At 43.5% G+C, this 12,990-nt stretch overlaps 1 protein-coding gene across 7 annotated transcripts in view; it reads right to left on the bottom strand.

Moving 5' to 3' along the window:
* The window catches only part of BCAS3 (BCAS3 microtubule associated cell migration factor), a 718,088-nt gene that overhangs the window by 323,706 nt on the left and 381,392 nt on the right, over positions 1-12,990 (bottom strand). For all 7 annotated transcript variants that reach the window (XM_038758926.1, XM_038758927.1, XM_038758925.1 and 4 more), the window contains 2 exons: positions 6,918-7,018; positions 2,377-2,573 (listed from right to left, as the gene is read on the bottom strand). In XM_038758926.1, coding sequence (XP_038614854.1) covers positions 2,377-2,573; positions 6,918-7,018 — 298 coding nt within the window. The remainder of the gene's footprint in view (positions 1-2,376; positions 2,574-6,917; positions 7,019-12,990) is intronic.

The raw sequence follows: 12,990 nt of genomic DNA, 5'->3' as shown, positions 1-12,990 counted from the left end.
TCCCCCCCAGCGCTTAGAACAGTGCTTTGCACATAGTAAGCGCTTAATAAATGTCATTATTATTCTTTTAGACTGTGAGCCCACTGTTGGGTAGGGACTATCTCTATGTTTTGCCAACTTGTACTTCCCAAGCGCTTAGTACAGTGCTCTGCACACAGCAAGTGCTCAATAAATACGATTGATGATGATGAAAACGATGTCAACGTATTGGTTGACACTGTCGAGACAGAGTTCGGAGGAATAGAGTCTTAAACTATTTACAGGCGTCTACTCTAAAAGAAGAGGTGCTATCTAGCAAGAGGCAATGGAAGGAAGAATCGGCAGGAATAGGTAAGGTGGATCTAAGAAATTCAGGCTATTAGGAACCACTTATTGATGAAGAAATTAGTTCATTTATTCAATCGTATTTATTGAGTGCTTACTGTGTGCACATCACTGTATTAAGCGCTTGCCAAACTGTGAACAATTTTCCTTGATACTGATTGAGATAACTATGAAACATTCAACAGTAGGGATGTTTACAACCAGACTGGGAAAGAGTAAAAGAGGCAGCATTAGAGTCTGTTGGTATATTTCCCAGAAATCCTAGTGGGATTTTTTTTGGTCATATATTTCTAGACCATAGGCTCCCTCTAGACTGTAAGCTTACAATGGGCAGGGAATGTGTCTGCTTATTGCTATGTTGTACTCTCCCAAGAGCTTAGTACAGTGCTCTGCACACAGTAAGTGTTCAAAAGTGAGCACAGTAAGTGCTCAGTAAGTGAGAAGCAGATTGGCTTAGTGGAAAGAGCCCAGGCTTGGGAGTCGGAGGATGTGGGCTCTAATCCCGGCTCCACCACTTGTCAGTTGTGTGACCTTGGGCAAGCCACTTACTTTCTCTGTGCCTCAGTTACCGCATCTGTAAAATGGGGATTAAGACTGTGAGCTCCACGTGGGACAACCTGATTACCTTGTTTCTACCCCAGCAATTAGAACAGAGCTTGGTACATAGTAAGCACTTAACAAATACCATAATTATTAATAAATACAACTGAATGAAAGAATAGGATCCTAACTGTTAGTTTCTATTACAATTTTAGGAGCCCAGTGAAATATATGCAATGAAATCCATACCTTACTGGGGAAAGGAATGCTATGAAAGCCAAAATCAAAGTTACAGTTTTACCTAATGCACTACAAATCATATATGCACAACACTCTCTCCCTCTTCCTCTATCCTGCCTCCTGCAATCCTTTCCTAGTCAAATTTCTCCTTTCCATCTCCCGCCTTGCTGACCTCACCTTTCCTTCCGCACTCACTACCTGAAACCCATACTTCCCCACAACCATACTTTTTTTTAAATGGAATTTATTAAGCGCTTACTATATGCAAAGCACTGTTCTAAGCACTGGCTACACTTGTTGCTCCTCCACCTTATCAATTCTCCCACACACCAATGTCCATGCTGGCTTTCCCCTCCTTTCATCCCCCTGTTGTCTTTTGCCACATCCCCAATTTTCCTCAACCACTACTGGTGTATTTGATCATTCAACTGAGGGATCAGTAATTAAATTGTTAATGATAGTTCTGTGACTTCTAGATCCTGGAATTTAAAAGCACTTAGTACAGTGCTCTGCACACAGTAAGTGCTCAATAAATACGACTGAATGAATGAAAAAGGGGAAATGGGGGTGTTGTAAGTGGATGACAGGATATGGGTAGATGGAGTTGCCTGTGTTTCTTTATGTCTGGTGATCAACCTTTATTGAGTGCTTACTATATGCAGAGCACTGTACTAAGCACTTGGGAGAGTACAATACAGCAGAATTAGGAGACACATTCCCTGCCCATAACGAGTTTACAATCTAGAGGGGGAAGCAGACATTAATATGAATAAATAAGTAATTTATAATATATAATTTAGAGATATGTACATAAATGCTGTGGTGATGGGTATCTGGGTGTCTTGAGCCTTGCTCTCCCTTTTTTTTCTGTCAGTGTCAGTCCCCGACTCTTCCCAACTCTTCCCCTCCCATCTATTCTTCCCAACTCCTACTTCCTATTCAAGATTAGCTGAGGGTGGGACAGAATGTAGCTTTTAAGGGTATAAAAATTACATAGGCTTTAAGCTCACTGTGGGCAGGGAATATGTCTGTTTACTGTTCTAGTGTACTCTCCCAAGGGCTTAGTATAGTGTTCTGCACACAGTAAGGGCTCAATAAATACGATTGTCTGACTGACAAAATGCACAGCACATGCATGTCATTTGTATATTCGCAATCGAATAACATTCTAGTCTTGCACTCGATGGGGAGAGTCAAACTGCGAAGGACAGACACATCGAGTCTGAAATGCGTTAACTCGGTGCTCAAACCATTTTCCCTCTCTCTACTTACCTGAGGCTATTGAGGTCCAGGTCGTCTGTATCAAAATCGAGGAGAGGCTGTGGAGTATCACTTGGACCATGTGACTGCAGCACGGAAGAGCTGGAAGATATGACGGTGGTTTGGCCTGAGGGATGGATGGTTTTGAACTGGAACTGTGGGCCCATCCATAGACGTCGGTGGGGTCCAGTATGGGTCACAATTTCCACCTGAAAGGTGATTGGGGATTGTCATCGTCATTAGTATTTGACTTAGTCCTGTCAGCAGGGCAGTGTAGTAATAATAATGATAATAAATGTGGTATTTGTTACGCACTTACTATATGCTAGGCACCATTCTAAGTGCCGGGGTGGACACAAACAAATAGGGTTGGTCACAGTCCCTGTCCCACATAGGGCTCATGGTCTTAATCCCCATTTTAAGGATGAGGGGACAGGCACAGAAGTGAAGTGATTAGTCCAAGGTCACATGCAGCGGAGCTGGGATTAGAACCTGGGTCCTTCGGACTCCAGGCCCGTGCTCTATCCACTGGGCCACACTGCTTCTCTTAAAGTAAAAGTAAAAGACACAGCCTATGTCCTCAAGGAACTTACAATGTAATGGGGGATGAAAGCACTCACAGATAACATATACAATGGAAACATATTACGTGTGTTGCAACAATGCCACCTTTTTCTTCCAGTATCTCATAACCGTGGGCAAGCCTACCTCTTGCCTTTCGCCAAACCATCACCCTTTCTTCATTTAAATCCCACTTTCCATAGGGAGCTCAACTCAGGGAAAAAGCTATCCAGTCTAGAGACAGACTATAACCTGCACAAGGATTCATCCCTCCTCTGGATTCTACCAAAGTTAAATTCAAACCGAACACCCTAAAAAGAGAATATTATCAGCTGCCGGTCTTGAGTAATCAAAACATCAGTCCTTAGTGATGCTGTCTTTCATATGATCTGCACCACAGTCTAACTCTTGTGAGCTCTCAATGAACACTATCAACCCACAGATTAAAAACAATTCCTTCACTGAGGACCAAATTCACAGCAAACCTTTAGATTGTCCTGAGTCAACTAAGTGCAAGGAAAGATGAAAAATTATTCTTCCTCCAACTGAATTTTACCAGATTTACCCTATGCTTCTCAAAAATCACACAGCAACCACTCTAAAGGAGAACAGCATTACAAATTTTATATCACATTAGGATTCATAAAACCTAAGTGGAGGCTCTTTCCACGACTAAAATATGCCAACACTGCTTTTGCATCACTAATTGTATTTACTTAGAGTATTTTTATGACTCAGAGACACTAAAGTGAAAGGAGATAAAACTTACTATTGTATTTCGCGTTTTGAGATATGATAATCATAAACAGATATGATTTGTGCTCAAGAAGCAGTTGGCCCAGTGGAAAGAGCATGGGCCTGGATGTCAGAGGACCTGGGTTCTAATCCTGGAATTTTTTTATGGTATTTGTTAAGCACTTACTATGTGCCAGGCACTGTACTAAACACTGGGGTAGATACAAGCTAATTCGGTTGGGCATAGTCCTGGGCATAGTCCCTGTCCCACGTGAGGCTCAGAGTCTTAATCCCTTTTTACAGATGAGGAAACTGAGGCAAAGAGAAGTCCAGCCCAAGGTCACACAGCAGACAAGTGGCAGAGTCAGAATTAGAACCCAGGTCCTTCTGACTTTCAGGCCCCAGCTCTATTCACTAGGCCATGCTTCTTCTCAGCTTGGCTCTTGGCCAAGGCATGTAACTTTTCTGTGCCTCAATTTCCTCATCTGTAAAAACAGGGATTAAATATCTGTTAATAATAATAATAATAATAATAATACTAAGTATGGTATTTGTTAAGCGTTTACTATGTGCCAAGCACTGTTCTTCCCCCTACTTACATCATGAGCCCCATGTGGGACAGGGACTGTGACCAACCTGATTGTTTTATATCTATTCCGGCACTTAGTTCAGTGCTTGGCACATAGCAAGGTACTTATAAATATCATTATTATTGGCATGATGATAATAATAATAACTGTGGCATTTGTTAAGCGCTTACTATGTGTCAGGCTCTTCTCTAAGCACTCGGGTAGATGCAAGCAAAGCAGGTTGGACACAGTCCCTGTCCCTCTTGGGGTTCACAGTCTTAATCCCTATTTTTCCTCTGAGGTATCTGAAGCACAGAGAAGTGAAGTGACTTGCCCAAGGCCACACAACAGACAAGTAACAGTAAAAACTTTCCATCCATAATCCAACACACACAGGCATGCTGAACAATCCTGGAGACTGAAGATGGAGATCCAATATGTCTCAGTGTACTCAACTGTTACCTCTCTCTCTATGAGTATATCAGATGAAATACCTTGTGCTCTTGACTGCTTGTACGGATAACTTTCCGTTCAGAATGCCTTTCGCTCGATCATCATTCCAAACCCTCGGTGATGTGCTTCTTATAAAATGTTACTGAAAATCTTTGGATGGTCAACTACAAGACAGTGTGAGTAATCCTGAGGGGGCATAGATAAAGCTCAGACTGACTACAGAGATGTTCGTTTCAAGTAGCTTCTATGCCGCAGTGTAAATTAGGCCACAGATAAAGCAGTCTGTGTATTTTAGGCTTGAAACCATCAGTGTCACAGAGCCGAGAGGTAAACAGATGCCTGTGCAATTTCACTGAGGCGATGGCCAGATGTTCCTGTTCACTCTCCTGTTGTGTGCACGACAAACATATTGTGTATACTTCACACTGACAGCACACATTACCCCCTGTTCTAATTGAGAAGGGCAGTGTTACTGTGCGTAACGGCATTTTAATTCTGAAAAACAGACATACATTTTGGACTTAATCTAAATGGCCTTGCTCAGAGAGGGTGAGTGCCTCACTGTTCCAAAGAGAAAATATCACTCTTTTTCTGGTTCCTTTGTAACTTATGTGAGCCCTTTTTGGGCCAGGAACGGGTCTGCTAATTCTATTACACTTTACTCTCCTGAGTGCTTAAGGCCAGGTATCATGCACTGTCAAACCCAGAAAGGCACACCTACAATGGCATTTGGTATAAAAAACCTGATGACCTTATCATTTTCAAAGTTGCCAGAGACTATTTGGCCTCAAAGTGCCAAAAGAGGACAACACCTTCCTGTAGGAAGGAGGAGGAGTCTGAGGAGGTTTCTTCTGAAATCTTCCTATGGCAGTGATGAGGGTGGCTTACCGGGCCTTGGGAAGGGATTTAACAGTGGTGGAAAAGGCATGTTGAAATATGATCCTACTTCAGAAGAGTAAGATTGCTAAGGTCGGTTGCCAGGGACAGAAGCTGTCCCGTGGCCACCAGGACTGCAGATTACCCGCTGCTCCAGTCCAGGATGGATGATGAAACAACAGCAGTGTTTGGCCTTCTCCGCCTTTTGAATGTTGGGATGGCTGGGGCTGCAGCTGTGGCCCTGGCTTGTGACCCGTTGGACTCTCGGCTATGAGGAGTCTGAATCTCTGCTCCTTTAGCCCCAGTATTCCCTTGCTCTAATTGCCTGTAACAATGTCCTGGTCTTTCTCGCTATTTTTGTTTTTTGAGTGTTTCATCCTTTCTGAGTTGCCAACCCCTGGCTCTCCACTTTATTCACATACTGGGAGCCCCGTAAGGGTCAAAGAGTGTGTTTAATTCTCACCCATACATTTTTTTCCCAGCACATAGTTCAGTGGGTTTTTTTTGTTTTTAAACGATATTTGTTAAGTGCTTACTATATGCCAGACACTGTACTAAGTGCTGGGGTAGATACAAGACAATCAGGTTGGATACAGTCCCTATTCCACATGGGGATTCACAGTGTAGGTGTTTAATAAATACTACTACTATTACTACTACTGCTGTTAATGCTATTTCTATTATTACTGCTACTACTACTACTACTACTATTAGGATCCTGATAACTTGCCATGAGAATAACCCAATATTTAAGAAAATTTGGTTCTCAGAACAATTCCCAAAGAAGCTGAATGGTTTCACTGTTTTTCCAAGGTCAATTACGTTTCACATATTTTAGGCTCAGTGAAAATGGAAGATTTTGGGTGTAAATACTACTGATTAATTACTTGGAGAATGAAGCTGTGAGGCTTAGAGGAAAGAGCATGGGCCTAGGAATCTGAGGACCTGGGTTCTAATCCCAGCTCCACCATTTGCCTGTTGTGTGCCCTTGGGCAAGTCACTTAACTTCCCTGTGACTCAGTTACCTCATCTGTAAAGTGGAGATTAAGACTGTGAGCCCCATGTGGGACAGGGACTGTGTCTACCCCAGTGCTCAGTTCAGTGTCTGGCACATAGTAATCACTTAACAAGGGGGCCAGGGGAAAGGAAGGGAGGGAAATTATTAGCCAAAAACATATTTGGTTCATTCATTCATTCATTCAATCGTATTTATTGAGGGCTTACTGTGTGCAGAGCACTGTACTAAGCGCTTGGGAAGTGCAAGTTGGGAACATAAGTTGGTTGCATCTTGGGAATCTCGAATGGGGTGAAATGGAACACTTTTATTCTAAGAACAAAATAAACAAGGCCTGTTCATACCTGAGAAAGCCATTCTTCATCCTCCTGTCCACTGTGATCAGAGGCTAAGCTGTCATAGGATTCATGTCGAGTAATGGGCCCAGGACTTCCAGGGGGGACCACTGGATAAAAGACACAATATTTGTGAGATATTTCAGAGACAGTAGCAGGAAACTGACACAAACATTAGCTCTCTCAATCAAGGCCACAGGCGGTTCATACAGCGAATGGGCAAGGAACACCTTAAAGATTGGTATCTGCCCAAGTTAATGCAAATCCTCATATGATTTGCTGATAGACCCAATAGTTATCCGACCTGCCAATCTACTTCTTTCCTGCTGCTTTGAACAACATTAGTAACATTTTCAACAAAGGTGACAGCCTGTTCCATGTCTTGGGCGGGAAAATAAAAACACACTGGCAAATTGGCTGCAATGACATGAATGGCTACTAAACTGAAGATCTTAGATTGTTCACTCCGACAGAAGAACTGTGCTAAGCAATCCTGCAGCACTGATACACACACCAAATTACAGAAGAGGAAATCTTCACCTTAATATTTTTCTAGTTAAGAGAAGTAGAATTTACAATGTCTCTGGACTGACGTCTTGTTTTGGCTTTGCAATGTATCTGAATCAATTGGTCATATTTATTGAGCGCTTACTGTGTGCCAAGCACTACTTTTCAACACTAGCCTCTTCATGCCATTAACTCTGAGAGGATGGCGTTCGAAAAGGGAAACATGGGAGACCTGGTTAAGTGGGGAAAAATGTATAAGGCTGTGATGGGGTGTGGGTAAGAAGGAGCTTCAAAAGAGTCATGAGGCAAAGGCAGGCATTGAACATGGTAAAATTTGGGCCTCAGTTTCCTCATCTGTAAAATGGAGATTAAGAGTGATTGAACCCCATATGGGACATGAACCAACCTGAGCAGCATGTACCTACCCCAGGACTTAGTACAGTGCCTGGTAAGTGCTTAATAAATACCATTAAAAAAGTTCGCTTTTCATTACTACACAGGAGACAATCCACCGTATCTGTACAAACCCTCCTCTGATGCTCCTGCTCTCTTCTGTCTCCAGTCGAGTTATACAATGGACAACTGCCATTTTTTTTGTTGGTACTGCTGTTGTTTTGTTTTTTGCTTTTCCAATGATTTTCACAATAAAGTGGGAAAGACCTGCTCTCCTCCGTCACACTCTTCCACCAACCCGAGCGTCGTAGTCAACAATGGCTCTCAAAATGGACAAGGGCACAGAGGTGTCTGCTGCTGTTGAAGCCTCAGAGTCACTCGGCTCTGGGGCCACAGAGTACGCCTGCTCTCAATCAATCATTTGATCGATCAATCGTATTTATTATCCCTACAAGCTGTCTCTCACCGAGTAGAAGGGGCCAGCTGAGATGGCATGGAGGGAGGGTTCGGTGCCCATATCATCGCTCCTGAAAAATCAAGTCAAGCACATGCCCTGCTGGAGATGGATGCAACATTCCCCTCTCAATAATCGGTGTCTGAGCAATGCTCACTCGAATGCCAGGGGGCTCGAAAAGATACTTCATGCATGGACAAGGGTCAGACTGGCTGGACACTGGACTGTCCCCATGGGACCCTACAGATAGGGCTGAGACCAGCTGAATTCCATACTATTCACATGATGTAGATTTGGACACTGGCCCCAGGACATTGCCTTAATGGAGAAAAGAAGCGCTGGCACCCATATCAATCAATCAATCGTAATTATTGAGTGCTTATTGTGTGCACAGCTCTTTACTGTGTGCCTGGGGGAGTACTCTATAACATAGTTGACATAAAAGATAAATTTGACAGGCAGAGTATCCTCTGATTCCTCCCTCTCACCTACCCCAATCTCCCCATCCCAGACCACTCTAGGGGTGGGGGTGGCTCGAGGACTAGCCAGAGTAATGCAACTGGGGGCCGGCCAGGGTTGGGGCAGAGGGAGAGGATCAAAGCAGCGTGGCCTAGTGGCTACAGAATGGGCCTAGGAGTCAGAAGGATCTGGGTTCTAATTCTGGCTCCGCCACTTGTCTGCTGTGTGACCTGGGGCAAGTCACTTTACTTCTCTGTGCCTCAGTTCCCTCATCTGTAAAATGGCGATTGAGACAGGGAGCCCTATTTGGGACAGGGACTGTGTCCAATCTGATTTGCTGGTCTCCACTTTAGCGCTTAATACAGTGCTTGGCACATAGTAAGTGCTTAACAAATGCCATCATTATTATTATTATTAAATCTATGAGAACCCTGCTATCAGGCTTTGTGTTTAAATATTTATTGCATAAAGGCATTATATTACTGAAGATTTTATTCAATCCACAAGGAATGTACACTCTCTATTTAGAAGATGAGAGTAAAAATTCAAAACCGGGTGCCTAATGGAACATTCTGGACTGGCTTTGCACTCTGCATGCAGTGGAGCAGACTTACACTGGGCCAATTTGGGCTGACCTCATGTTCGCCCCTTGAACAATTGCAACGCTCCTTGATTGCAGGAAAAGCAGGCCACTGAAGCTTCCTGGCTTATTAGTACAGTGCTCTGCTCACAGTAAATGCTCAATAAATGCCACTGATTGATTGATTGGTTGATGGATTCCATATGGCAGGTTTCCTGAGCCTAACTTGCCAAGCCTCATGCCACGGACTTGGCCCAGCATGTGCTTGCAATGGTTTTTCTGGTGTAGTACCCAAAGAGTAGTCCTAAGGAGGTAACAAAAACCAGGAGAAGTACAGCATGGCCTGGGAGTCGGAGGACCTGGGTTCTAATTCCAGTTCAGCCAATTGCTTGCTGTGTGACCTTGGGCAAGTCACTTAAATTCTCCATGCCTCCATTTCCTCGACTGTAAAATAGGAATTTAAATGCCTGTTGCTCCACTTAGACTGTGAGCCCTGTGTAGGACACGAACTATGTCCAATCTAATTAACTTGTACCTACCCCAGCACTTAAAACAGATTTTGATGCATAGTAAGTGCTTAACAAATAAAAAACAACAAAAAACAAACAAACAAAAAAACCCACTTCCGAGTTTTCCCAAAGCTAACTAGTATCATGGACATATGAGTGGCTTTGGGTAGGAACAGCCAGAAAGGATAAGGGGGAGAAAAGACAAGCAAGAGGAACAGGTAACGCTCATGCAGATAATGTTTGTTAATGATAATAAGTCCCAAAATAAAAACCAAGAGAAGGAAGATGTAAATAAATAAAATTATAGATCTATACACATCATACACATATACACCTGGGTTCTAATCCCAACTCCACCACTTGCAAGTCACTTGAATTCTCTGTGCATCAGTTAATTCATCCGTAAAATGGGGATTAAGACTGCAAGCTCCATTCATTCAATCGTATTTATTGAGTGCTTACTGTGTGCAGAGCACTGTACTAAGTGCTTGGGAAGTACAAGTCGGCAACATATAGAGATGGTCCCTACCCAACAACAGGCTCACAGTCTAGAAAGGGGAGACAGACAACAAAACAAAACATGTGGACAAATGTCAAAATCGTCAGAACAAATATAATTTGTGGGACAAGGACTGTGTCCCACCTGATTAGCTTATATGTACCCAGGGCTTAGAACAGTGCCTGGCAAATAGTAAACCCTGAATGAATAACATTAAATCAACAACAACAACAACACACACACACATATCAGAAGCCCAAAGGGTGGGAACAACGATGGATGAAAATAGAGGAAGGAAAGAAGAGATGGGGAGAGAGACACAGAAAAGGGAAAATGAGCAGGGCAAGAGTACAGTGTTGGCACAACCTAAGAGACACGGAGATGAGAAGCAGCATGACCTAATGGAAAGACCACAGGCCTGGAATTTCGAGGACCTGGGCTCAAATCCCGGCTCAGCCAAGGGCCTGCTGTGTGACTGTGGGCAACTCACAGGTTCTACATCTGAAAAATGGGGATTAAAGGCCTGGACTCCCTCCGACTTAGATAGTAAGCTCCATGTGGGATAGGAACAGTGTCCAGTTCGATTAACGGTACCTACCCCAGAACTCAGAACAGTGCTTGACACCGATAATCATAGTAAGCACTTAATACCATAATAAATGTTATAGCGGGAGAAGGAAAACCGTGACAGGTAATACAGGAAGCACAGAAAAATGGAAGGGGAGTGCAAGGATGTAAATAATAATAATAATAATAATAGTATTTGTAAGTGCTTACTATGTGCAAAGCACTGTTCTAAGCGCTGGGGGGGGGATACGAGGTGATTAGGTTGTCCCACGTAGGGCTCACAGTCTTAATCCCCATTTTACAGATGAGAGAACTGAGGCCCAGAGAAGTTAAGTGACTTGCCCAAAGTCACACAACAGACAAGTGGCGGAGCTGGGATTAGAACCCATGACCTCTGATTCCCAAGCCCGTACTCTTTCCACTGAGCCACGCTGTCATTCACTCAATCCTATTTATTGAGTGCTTACTGTGTGCAACGCACTGTACTAAGTGCTCTGGTTGAAGAATGGGTAGCTCTGCTCAGGTACTATAAATGTGTTAGGTGGATTTAAGGATAGTATATAACAAGCTAGGGCAAAATGGAGGATTCCGGGTTAACCCATTGCCCTACCCCACATTCTCTTAGCAGTTTAAAAAAAAATCCCTAAACCTTTGGCCTCCTGAAAAATCAATCAGTGGAAGGAATGTGCTCTAATACTAAGAGTTCAGGACACAAGGATTCCATTTTAACTCAGACCCAGATTCCTAAATAAGAAGAAAGTGAATCTCTTAGCACCTCAATTTCTGTAGCAGGAAAGACAATCCTTCCTTCTTTCCCAGGAGTTAGGGCACGGCAGTTACCTGACCAAAAGCTTTCTGAGGGCTGTACCTTGCCCTATACACCTGTGGGAACTTAATAAATATTCCCTGATAAAGAACTTGCTTTATGCCATTGAGTCACCCCTGACCCATAGTGACGCCATGAACACATCTCTCCCAGAACACCCCACTTCCATCTGCAATGGTTCTGGTAATGTATCCATAGCGTTTTCTTGGCAAAAATACGGAAATCCCGGATCCACCATTTGCCTGCTCAGCAACCTTGAGCAAATCACTTCACTTCTCTGTGTCTGTTACCTCTTCTCTAAAATGGTGATTAAGACTGTGAGTCCCATGTGGTTGAGTGAATTAATTAATGTGGGATATGGACAGTGACCAACCTGATTAGCTTGTATCTACTCCAGCACTTACTCCAGTGCCTGGTACCTAGTAAGTGCTTAACAAATAACATAGAAAAATCAGGCTCCCATCTCAATAAGCAGCCACTAACAGACAGACCACCTAAGACTTGTTGTGATCCTTGATGGCCAAACAAACCCAAATATTCATGTTCAGCAACTTATTTCTGAGACTAATGAAAGAAACACGGTATTTTTTCCTTTGCTTTATCAAATGGTATTTAAGTGCTTCCTGCTTGCCAGGCACTGTTCGAAGAGCTGGGGTAGAGAGATCCAGGCAAATCACTGGACTCTCAGTCTTAATCCTCATTATACTGATGATAGAATTGAGGCACAGAGAAGTTAAATTACTTGCTCAAGGTCACACAGCAGACAAGTGGCAGACATGAGGCAGAGCTGGGGTTAGAACCCAGGTCCTTCTTATGCCCAGGCCCATGCTCTATACACTAGACCGCGGTGCTTCTCTACACAATTGGCAGAGCCGGATGACCCTACATATAAAGCTTTTAAGCAACATTTCAGGTGAACGTGACACAATGCAGTGCAATTCCTGCATTAGTTCTTTATGAAAAGAAAACTCAAAACAACCCAACATTATAACACGTTTTGTTGCTCCCTCATGTCACTAAAAATCTCTGCAATAAATCTGGCTGACTACAGCGAGAACAGCTACGGAAGGCCCAGCGGAACAACTGCAGATTTCCCAACTGTGGCATTTAGCCAATTCCCGGTTCTGCACACGAAGAGATGTTCTGGAGTTGTTCTGCCTCTGACCCCGGCCCAGCCCACCCTCCACGGGAGCCAATTCCTCAAATGGTCAAGATCAGGGTAGATGCTTCTCAACAGCTCAAGGCAAAAATCTTGATCCAAATTGGCATCTGCCAGCCTGCCAGACTG

The sequence above is a fragment of the Tachyglossus aculeatus genome, chromosome 17 (genome assembly GCF_015852505.1).
Source record: "Tachyglossus aculeatus isolate mTacAcu1 chromosome 17, mTacAcu1.pri, whole genome shotgun sequence".
Classification (NCBI taxonomy): domain Eukaryota; kingdom Metazoa; phylum Chordata; class Mammalia; order Monotremata; family Tachyglossidae; genus Tachyglossus; species Tachyglossus aculeatus.
The sequence above is the reverse complement of the archived record's forward strand: the minus strand, read 5'-3'. Positions and strand labels throughout refer to the sequence as shown.